Raw genomic sequence first — 11387 nt, forward strand, 5'->3', positions numbered from 1 at the left:
AATTTAAACACGAATGCACAAGTTTAAATGGATGTACTTACGTTACTTAATTTAACACAAAGATTGTTTTATTGAGTTTGCTTTATACAGTATCAATTAATCTATAGGCTAAAAACTGAACCTGTCAAGAAGTCAGAGAATTTTCAATCTGCTAAAAGATGAATGGTCCATACCAAATCATGAAATCACTAAAGGGACATATCTGAAGAACAAAATGTTAGATTGGTGTAAACTCAGGATTACTACTGATGCAGTAATAATAGCACAGCCACACAAAATAAAAAGAAAAGTGTCTACTACGCACTACGCTAGTGTAGGTATTCCGATGTATTTTTGTGCATATTTGTTAAATATTTACGAGTAGATCCTCAGTTACGGAAAGTTTCTTTAGTGGCAAAGAAAGATTTATTGATTTGTAGCAACTGATCTAAAAATTTTCAAAAATTATTTATTGAAGAAAGCAGATGAATCTATTCAACATTTAAAGAATAATAAAAATAGTAAAATAAGCTACAAGTTAATTATATAATACATAAAATTAATGGAAATAATTTTCTGCTGTTTGATTTTATTGAATCGTGAAAGAGTTGGCGAAACGGAGCGTATGCCAATTCACGTTTATTCTGAAACAAGTACTCATCAAACATGAAGAGTTTTTAGAAGCCATAACACCTACTGAAAAAATATTGCTAACTAAATTCAAAAGAGTTGTAATTCGTGACAAAGGAAGGGGTATTCCGGTGCTCTTCAGCATTGACCTACAAGAACACACAGGTGTTTTGACAAATTGAAGAAAAAACTTTGTTGAGGATTCAAATATATATTTGTTCCCGAAAATCGGTACAAATAATCCGACGACCGGTTATAAAGTTAAGGAAAAACATGTCAAAATGAGTGGAGTAAAAAATCCTGGTGCCATTACATCAACGAGATTATGCAAATATTTAGCCAGCCAAATCTTCAACATGTAGCCGAATGATATCGAACAACTAACAACTTTTATGGGACACATTAATGACGTACATAAACAGGTGTATAGATTGCCTGATGACTTATGATACATGTGATGTGGTATAAGCAAATGATGCAGAATTAGATGGTAGTGAGTTAGTTTGTCGAACCTGAAAATGTCCCTACTATCAACAAAAATGTCATACTCTGGTGCCATGTACTTTAGACCAAAAAGAAATTGCAAAAAAATTCTTTACAGATCACATAAGAAACAAGACACCACCGAAAAAAGGAGAGTGTGAAGAACTTAAATCCAGCAATACAAATATTTTTGGCAATAAATCATGGCTCCAAATTAAGGTTTTTATACGAAATATTTACCGATTGAGTTAATTTGTGATGCAATTTGACACTGGGCTGACAATCACGAGATACATTAATGCCTGCCGCTAGTTGATGGTTTATTCTTACTTCTGTGCTTATAGCACATTCGAAGTAATTGTTTGAGTTCAGTGTATTTTATTCAATAGAATGTAGTATTTTGTATTAGTTTACTATAGTTTTAAATTTCTACTCAAGTTCTTTATTAAAACGAAAATGATTATTGATTTATGTTATTTTAAATGTTTCACTTCATTCCTATAGTCAACTTTGTATCTCTTTGGAGATAATACTCTTTTTAATCTAAGAGGGGATGAGAAAAGAGAAAATTTTCACGTTTATTGAAAAAAGTTTTTGAACAAAAATTGTTAACCATCTTTAGTTTCAGAGCTTACTCTTTTATTAATAATATGTAGTCTTTAGTTTAGTTTAGTTTTTTAAATTTTTGGTCTTATCAAAAATTGTTAAAAAAAAATAATCAACACAGTTACAACTGTTTGTTACTTATAATATTTTTTGAGATATTCACCTACTTTGAAGTAATCCTTAAAACGAAAATACTTTCAACTGCATTTTTCTCAAAAATTATCTTGTGTGATTTATATTTAATATTAGTCTGGGTATATAAATAATACGCTTTTTCGAATTTTGTTACAAAAAATGGAATTTGTTGATGTCGATACCGTTATAAGCACCATTTTCTATCATCCAAAAAAAGGAAATTAAGTGTTTTTTCGTATTATACGATTTTTTAATATCTAAAAAATTTCAAATGTAATAAATATTTATATATAATAAAAGTTATAACATTAATTATGCCTGATACATTATATTTAAGATATTTTTTAAAGTTACAAATAGTTAAAAAATATGTTTTTGAAACAGTACGATTACTTCAAAACTAATTAATATTAAAAAAAAAATGTTATTTATAAACAATTCAGTTCTGAATGTAGCTCATAACTTTTGTCCGCAACTTTTCTCGGTAAACACGAACGTTTCTATTCTCTCACTTTTTATTTTTGATACTTTACTGGTATTTCAAAAGTGTTTGAAATACCAGTAAAGTATCAAAAGTGTTCAAAAACACTGATAATTGTTAATAACTTTTATTAAAAAGGTTTTCCGATTGCAACATAATTTACATTATATCTTTTTTGAGAAATATGAGCATTTTGGAATTTCTATAATAAAGTTATTAGTTTTGACATTATTATTAAAATATTCGTATATCATGTAATACTAAAATGTGCTTAGAAAATTATGAACATTCTGTATAGTGCCTTAGTATTTGCGGCATATTTTGATTAACTTTTTGACTTTTTCTTTTTCTTTAATTCTTACTTTAATATCTTTAATTCTCATTTTATATTAGTGATATTCCTGTGAGTCAATAATTTTCATTAATAACATTATATCAGTTTTTCCTGATTTACAATTTCTTTTCGTTTTCTCGTTATGGCTTTATTTATAAAATGATGCTACTCATTATCTAGCAGACAACCTTGAGAATATAAGATGGCATTTTCTACGCAGACATATTTTCTAACAGAGTACAGATAGTATTTAGGATGACATCAAAATGAATGATAAACTGAACCATTTGATAATGGCAACGTTGCGGATGCAGAAACAGCTTTAGTATGAACAAAAATACCCGTTGCGGACACAGAAATGTCGGCTTGCTGTAATATGGTATATTGGGACGTTCCAACGATGGCAAAATATGTGGATGCAAAATTGCTATCGTAGTGAAAGTAAAAATCATCTTCTTTATTCTTAAAGTATATAGAAAACTGAGTTGACACTGAAGTAGCCATGGTTGCGGGATAGTCAACAACAGTCTAAAATTTAGATATATTTCAATTTTTCGAGTGGACGCACAAACATACCTATAATAAAATGATGCAGCAATGATGGTAAGATTTATATATATATATATATATATATATATATATATATATATATATATATATATATATATCAAAATTACTGAGTTCTCGGGAAGAACCGCGTTGAGAATTTAAAACTCGACGTTTCGGCACCCATTTTGGAGCCATTATCAAGAGTGATACGGTTCGGTTCTATATTGCAAGAACTGTCTCTCGGCACTGAGGTCTCAATCTGCCTACTCCTCAGTGTCGAGTGACATTATTATATCTTATATATATATATATATATATATATATATATATATATATATATATATATATATATATATATAAGCGGGGATCCTACAGCTTCTGCAGCTTCCCGCATTTCGATCGCCATCTTTTTCTATCTCTCCAGGTGTCTTCATCAATGGCTCTGTCTTTCATGGTTTCCATAATACCTTGTATCCAAGACTTGGCTGGTCTTCCTCGTTTCCTTCTATTACTTGGATTGTATTCCATAGCTCTTTTTGGCCATTTGTTGTCGTCCATCCTCTGTACGTGTCCATACCATATTAACTGTCCAGTTTCTATTCTTTCAGAAGTTGTATGTACTCTATCTGTTTTTCTTCTAATTTCAGAATTAGGTATACGTTCTACTCTTGATATACGGCAAGCTCTTCTCAGGTAGTCCATTTCAACCGTGTCAACTTTTTTTTTTTCTTTTACTGTCATTTGCCAACATTCTGCTCCATATGTAAGAATGGGCTCTACAATTACTTTGTAGATAGTCATTTTAGTTCTCATAGTAGCTTTGTTGGACCAAAGTATCGAATTCAGAATTTGAACACTCTTCCTGCCTTGTTGCACTCTATAGTCTATATCTCGTTCCGTTGTTCCTTTACTGCAGATAATACTTCCCAAATATTTGTATTCGTAGCACCTTTTCATTTGTCTAATTTCCAAAATCCGGGTCTTCGTCTTCACTGCCTATTCGCATATATTCTGTTTTAGACATATTCATACTCATCCCCCATTTTTCGTATTCATCTTTGAGCTTTCTAAGCATATAATCTGCATCTTCTTCACAGCTTGCAATTAGTACTTGATCATCTGCAAAGAACAGCGTTGTCAGATAATGGTTGTTAAGCTTCAACCCCATTCCCGCACATTTTTGTCTCCACTGGTGCAGTGCTTCCTGGATATATATTTTGAATAGGGTGGGGGAAAGACAACATCCTTGTCTCAAGCCTTTCATTACTGTAAATACCCTTGAGAAAGTATTTCCTGTTTTTACAGTGCTGTGAGGACATTTATAGATATTCAGTATTGCTTTTAGATATGTTTTACTAAGGTCCGTTTTCGTCAAGACACTAAATAAGAGTTTTAAAGGAACTGTATCATAAGCCTTCTCCAGATCTATAAATACCAGATGCGTAGGGAGGTTTCAAGCTGTTCGCTTTTCAATTACTTGTTAAAGGGTAAATGTGTTGTCCACGCACGATCTTCCTGCTCTGAAGCCGCTTTGTTCTTCAATTTCTTTATACTCCTCTTCTATTCTTCTTTTCAATATACAACCATATAACCTTCACAGCGAGCTAGTTACGCTAATGCCTCTATAATTTGACATACCTTGTCAAATAAATAAAATATGAATAAAATATTACAAACAAATGTTTCAAAAGCTTTATTTAAATATTTGAAAATCTTAATCTTTTAAATGAGTGTGAAAACTACAGTTGATGTTGTTTGGAATATTTATACTACCGTTTTTTAAATAAGAGGAAATGCTGTTCACATTAATACTACTAACATTCTCGGAAGCCAATGCCTGACACTCTAGTACTTACCCTAATCTTTTTTATAAGTGTATTTCGATTTTTGCGGTATTAACCGCGATTCTGCTTTACTATTTAAGTAATCAATATAAGAACTCATTTTTAAGCAAGATAAGCAATATAGCAACATTTTGTAATAATAATACATAATTGCAAAGTGTACCAATAAAAAAAATAGCGTAAAGTATTCATGGATAACTGGTCTTTAAAACATCTGCTCTATTTCGAGTTATCCGGCTGCTCCGTCGTGCTCGAAAAATCGCGCGTGTTTTAAAGAGCTCAATATCAACTTATACTTTAATATACTAATATGGATATTTATTATAATCTCAAAAGAATCATTGCTTACGATATAATTTTACAGATATATCTATTACGATATAATCTTAAAACGCGGAAAAAATGCAACAATAGTATTTGACGTGAGATGTTAGATCAAAAGGTTTGATATATTTATTAATACCATACATACTGTTAAAAGATAAAAGTGAAGGTCATTTCCTGTTAAGAAAAAATATAATTATCACTGAAAATTTTTTTTCACTCCTTAAAATTTGTTTAAATTTAAAAAAAAATCCATCGATATTTTAGGATATAGTAAACTGAATTAAAATGCTTTTGTATTATATTTTCAATTTCCTTTCGATAAAAAAAATAATAAACATCGGACAAATTTGCTGACTTCGTTTAGATTTACACATATAATAAAAGTTTCATATCGGCCCTTTTTTATCGTTTACTGGATTATTCTTATTGATTAATGTTTATTATAAACTATATTATTCCTGAATAAATCTCGGAAATATAAGTTGTTGAGTCATCATTTTAAGTTCTATTTTACTTATTTACTTATAAAAAGGACACTGGTAATAATTAGCGTTATTAAAATATGCACCATTTCATTATTCAATTGATTATAAATCTGTGCCCAAGTCGTATTTTTTTTAATTTTACATTTTTTTATTGCGATTTGCATAAAAAGTTTTAAATTTTATCATATTTCCGAGAAATTATTCGACAGTAACTAATATTTTACTAAATATATGAAACAAAAATAAATGAATATAGTAAATATATAAAAATAAATGAAATGATTGTGAAATAATATAGACATACTTATATATGTATAAGTGAAAAGTATATTCGATTTGGTTATAAATTTTGGCTTTTTCTGTTGAAGTAGCGGATACTGTTATAATTATGACTTTTATACTGGCCAAAGAATCGCTAACAATGATCGCAAATATTTGACAGGATCCAGAGTAGTACTCGATATGTAAGATTGCACTTTTGAACCACTACAAGCCACTGGGTATTTTTTAATAATTTATTTACCAGCAGAGATTATGAATAAACTTGCCACTTAAAACAGAAATTTAAATTGAAAACGCAGTACAATATCGTATTTTTTCCATACAAAAAGCAGGATGAAGTGCTACTTCTGAACAAACAATATGGAAGGAAAGTACAAATTGTTCTTTAAATGCAAAAAAACTTGATTGAAGGAAACAAAAAATTAAGAAGACAGTGGCAAAACACACACGCACCTATTGACAAAGCAAACATAAACAAAATTAACAAAGGACTTAAAAATCTGTTAAAAGAAATAAAATAGGGAGATCCAAACTTATCTAGAAAATCTGACGTTGTTCAAAGATACAAACTATTCTTTATGGAAAACGACGAGAAAAGTAAAAGGGCCACAAAACGCCATACCTCCTTTAAAAAATGCCAAATGCAAATGGGCAAGAACAGATAAAGAGAAATCCGGGACATTCGCAGAACATATTTCAAAAGTATTTGGTCCATTTACCAGAGTAGTGCCTCCAGAACAAGGAGAGTAGTGCCTCCAGAACAAGGAGAACTACTTTACTCTTTTCTTGACGCTTTATATCACAAGAAAACTACCAATCTCCCAATTCAACAATAATTTTGATAAAATGCAGATTGCAAAATTTGCAGATGATACTGCTTTCCTACAATCTCATAGTAATGTAGCAATAGTATTAAAGATACTGCAATTACATCTAGACAAAACTAATGAATGGCTTAAACTTTAGAGAATTTAAGTAAACCCCTTAAAATTAACACATGTTACATTTACTCTAAGAAAATGTAGATATCCACAAGTTAACCGCGATGGATATCCTTTACTTCAAAAAGATGACGTAAAATATCTAGGCATTCATGTGCACAAACGATTAACAAATAACAGACATATATGGACGAAAAGACTACAACTGGGAATTTTATAGAGAAAACTTTACTGGATGCTGGGAAACAACTCAAAAAACTACTGATCGACAACAAGCTGCTAATATGCAAAGTAATAATAAAACCCGTTTGGTCATATCGTTCATAGCTCGGGGGATCAGCTAGAAAATCTAATGTTATGAAAATACAAAGATTTTAATCTAAAACTCTAAGAACAATGGCCAATGCCTCTTGGTATATCCGAATGTTGCCTTACATAGAAATTTGCAGGTACTTTTAGTCTCTGAAGAGTGCAAAAGAATTTCTAAACAATATCCCAACAGGTTGCGTGTGCATTCTAACACCCTGGCATAAAATCTTCTTAACGACTAACAAGCGAAGAAATTGGAACGATATGATCACTCTTTTACCTACTAAACCGATCCTGACAGTACCTATTGTAGTGGAAGCTACGTCTTTAACTGGGTCCAGCCATTGTAATCTGTATAGCTTTTAATATTTGTGTTCGCGTATCTGAGAATGTGCGCATCCCACCGGTAAACAAGCCAATATTTGTGATCTAATGCTTTGGTCTAATGGTTTGGATCTAAAACTATACCAACCAACAGAGGAGTTCGCCAGGGAGATGTTATCTTACCAAAGCTATTCACACTTGGACTTGAAGACGTGTTCAAAGACATTAACTGGGCAGATAAGGGAGTAAATGTTAATGGCAGAAAACTGAGTCATTTAGGATACGCTGATGACATTGTAATATTCGCTACAAGTTTCGAAGAACTACAGACCATGATGACGCAACTATTTCAAGCTTCGGAAAAAGTAAGTCTTAAGATAAACTTGGAAAAAACAAAAATAATGACAAATACACCGAACATTCCAGAAATAACATTGAACGACATAAATTTAGAAACAGTAAGCGAATACATCTCTCTGGGACAGATAATGAAAATTAACAAAGAAAATCAAACTGCCGAAATTACCACAAGAATAAGGTTACCGTGGGCAGGATTTGGAAAACTGAGTTGGATCTTGAAAAGCACTAAAATAGAACAGTATTTGAAAACCAGAATTTACGATCAGTGTATCCTCCCTATACTCACGTATGGTTCACAGACGTGGACACTCACCAAGTCCAATATGGATAAAATAGTAAAAGCACAAAGAGCGATGGAAAGATCAATGCTCGGGGTGAGACTTATAGACAAAAAAACAAACAAATGGATTAAAAGCAAAACAAAAGTAAAAGACGCAGGAGAACATGCTGTCAAATTATAATGGAGCTTCGCAGGACACCATGCTTGACTGAAGGATAAGAGATGGAACCACGAAATACAGTGGAGGCGATGGTTAGGAAAGAGAAGCAGAGGAAGACCACAAATGAGTGGACTTAAGGATATTAAGGAGATCGGAGGGCACAACTGGAAGCAAGTGGCGCAAAAGACACTGGATTGATTTGGTGAAGGCCTATGTCCAAAGTTGGATTACTGAAGGCTGAAGAAGAATGCTTTGGTCACTGGACCTTGCATCTCTCTGAGTTTATAAAGACAAACTATTTTACTTATTGTTTTTTTTTGTGAAACGGATTGTAGAAATTCTTAGATGTTAAAAAAACTAGCAGAAATTTATTATTTCATTTACAAAATGTAAATACCGAGCAACAACAGGGACCTTGCAACAAAAATAGATTAACGAATTGTCCTATACAAGATACAAAAACCCTTGATAAAAAGGCTTCTTGTGAATATGATTTTCAAATTAATGTAAATGAAGAAATACTTTTGTAAAATGAAACGGTAATAAGTGTGTTACTATAGCATCTTATTTTGATAATATAGAACCTCTCGCACAAGCTAGTAGATGGATTCATAAGCTTAAAGGAAATGTGTTTTATTAACCAAGTATTTAATACATGTATAGGAGGCGTTTATCAACACTGCTATGTGTTGGACAATATGTAACTAAAATCAGAGCCAAAAAGTGGTGTTGGCCAATATTCGCACGATTGATTAATATGACATTAGTTGATTCACGGCTTCTCTATAAACGGGCCAATAAGTAAAATTTTAACATTAACATTATTATCTTTTCGTTAATCTCTAACAGTTTTCTACCTAAAATGGACTCTTAGTACAAGAAGTATAGTGAGAAGATCGAGAATAGCCACATCTAAAGTATTTAAGGACATAAAATTCGATGGAAAAGAACACTTCATGGAGAAACGTGAAAAGCAGAGAGATGTCCAGGAGAAAATTATAAAGCCAAACAGATTGGGGAAAATGTAATAAAACATAAAGTTATTTTTATTAGACACAAATAGAAATGTTATTTCCCATAAGTGTTTTTAAATCATTCATGAATACTTGCAATAATTTTAATAACACTAATGCAGAATGATCTATTTAAAGGATTTGTATTTCAAAAATCCAATGTTATAAAACAATCTCATGAATACTTTCATATTAAGAAGAATATTACTGATAATTATGTATATATATATATATATAATATATATATATATATATATATATATATATATATATATATATATATATATATATATATATATATACTTAAGTAATATTTTGAAATTTGGAAAAAAAAAATATTATGGGCGTTAATGGGTTAGGATAGATTTTGACAACACAAAAAAAAAAGAAATACAGAATATGCTTAATTATTGAGATACATCGTACAATAGTGAGGACTGATAACTACAAATAAAAAGTTAAAACTGAATCTCTACACGTCTATTTACAGAAAGAATTAAAAAGTGAGAGAACGTGCATTTCAAATGTATCGCACAAATAAATATGACCAAAATACAAAGTGGGACAAAAGAAGCTAATTCGAAATTACTTGGAAAGTGCTAACTTGAAAAAAAAAACGGATTTGAAAAATTTAAACCATCTATTGACTAGTTAATGTTATTATATATAAATTAAATATGAAAAAAAGGAAATTTTTAAAAATATTTTTTTAGTAAAATTGTTTTTTAGACGTTTTTTGAGAAAATAAATAGAACTACGTACTTTACCGAAACCCATCCTGTCTTAACACCGATAAAACACCACAATCACTATTTGAAGAAGAGTGCGTTTTGGAGAAATTGCACATTATTTATATGCTTTCTTCTCTCTCCTCGAAACGAGATGAGCTATACGCAAAATTCGCATGATAGAAAGAGAAAAAAGTAGGTTACTGGATCTGAACATCAATAATTGTTCGAACCATTAAAGAGTTTTTCCATATTGTTTACAGCATTTCGGAATATTAATATTACCCTGATGTGATGACCGTGACGTAATAAGGCTATTATTTTTAATGAATAAGAGGAATTAATGTAGTTTTAATGCTCGATAATTTGAATATAGATTATTTAAGATTGGATATTTAATTTAATACAATTGCGAAAAAGTCGTTCCTAATTTAATTAAGTCGTAGTTTTTAAGATATCAGAAATTTGAAAACAGAAAAAGATACAATAAAAAAATTTACGTCAAGCGGTTATAAATATTAGAATCCTTTAACGATTTGGTGTATAATGCACTCATTAAATTAAGTAACAATTTTTAATTACATATTGTTAATACTCAATATGTATGCCCCGTTAAGTAAACAACAATTATGTATTTATTTTAAATATCAACATTACGAATTATATTGAAATTCTTCTTTTCTTCTTCTGTTTACGTAGACATGTTTCTGTCTGTTTTTCAATGTGCCTCCAGTAAGTTGTCGTTCCTAATGGGGAACCGTCTCTTGCCGTCTGTACTACTCTATTTGTCATCATTCGAAGTATATGAGCGTTCCTTTCTGCTCTTCTAAACCTTAACCAGTCCCTGATGTTCTTCACCTTGCATCTATGTCAGGCAGCCTGCGCCTTCGTTTGCTCTATTTAGTTGATCTTCTTCTTCAGTTTCGAGCTTTCCGTAGCTAGATAGTGTGATGCCTAGATAAATAAACTAAATCACTTGTTCTATTATCTGATCCTCCAGCTCTAATTTACATTTAAGTAGATTTGTTGTTATGACCATATATTTTGTCTTTTTTGGGGAAATTTACATGTTCAGTTTTCTGTTGGTTATGGTAAATTGGTCCAGCGTACATTGTAAATCATCTTTACTTTGAAAGA

At 30.8% G+C, this 11387-nt stretch overlaps 1 protein-coding gene across 1 annotated transcript in view; it reads right to left on the minus strand.

The window, feature by feature from the left end:
- Positions 1-10350, minus strand: part of LOC140447883 (uncharacterized) — a 41575-nt gene extending 31225 nt beyond the window's left edge. The window contains exon 1 of the mRNA XM_072540795.1: positions 10285-10350. Within this exon, the coding sequence (XP_072396896.1) occupies positions 10285-10299 (15 nt within the window). The 5' untranslated portion in view covers positions 10300-10350. The remainder of the gene's footprint in view (positions 1-10284) is intronic.
- Positions 10351-11387: the final 1037 nt, after the last annotated feature.

Source organism: Diabrotica undecimpunctata, chromosome 8 (genome assembly GCF_040954645.1).
Source record: "Diabrotica undecimpunctata isolate CICGRU chromosome 8, icDiaUnde3, whole genome shotgun sequence".
NCBI classification, from domain to species: Eukaryota; Metazoa; Arthropoda; class Insecta; order Coleoptera; family Chrysomelidae; genus Diabrotica; species Diabrotica undecimpunctata.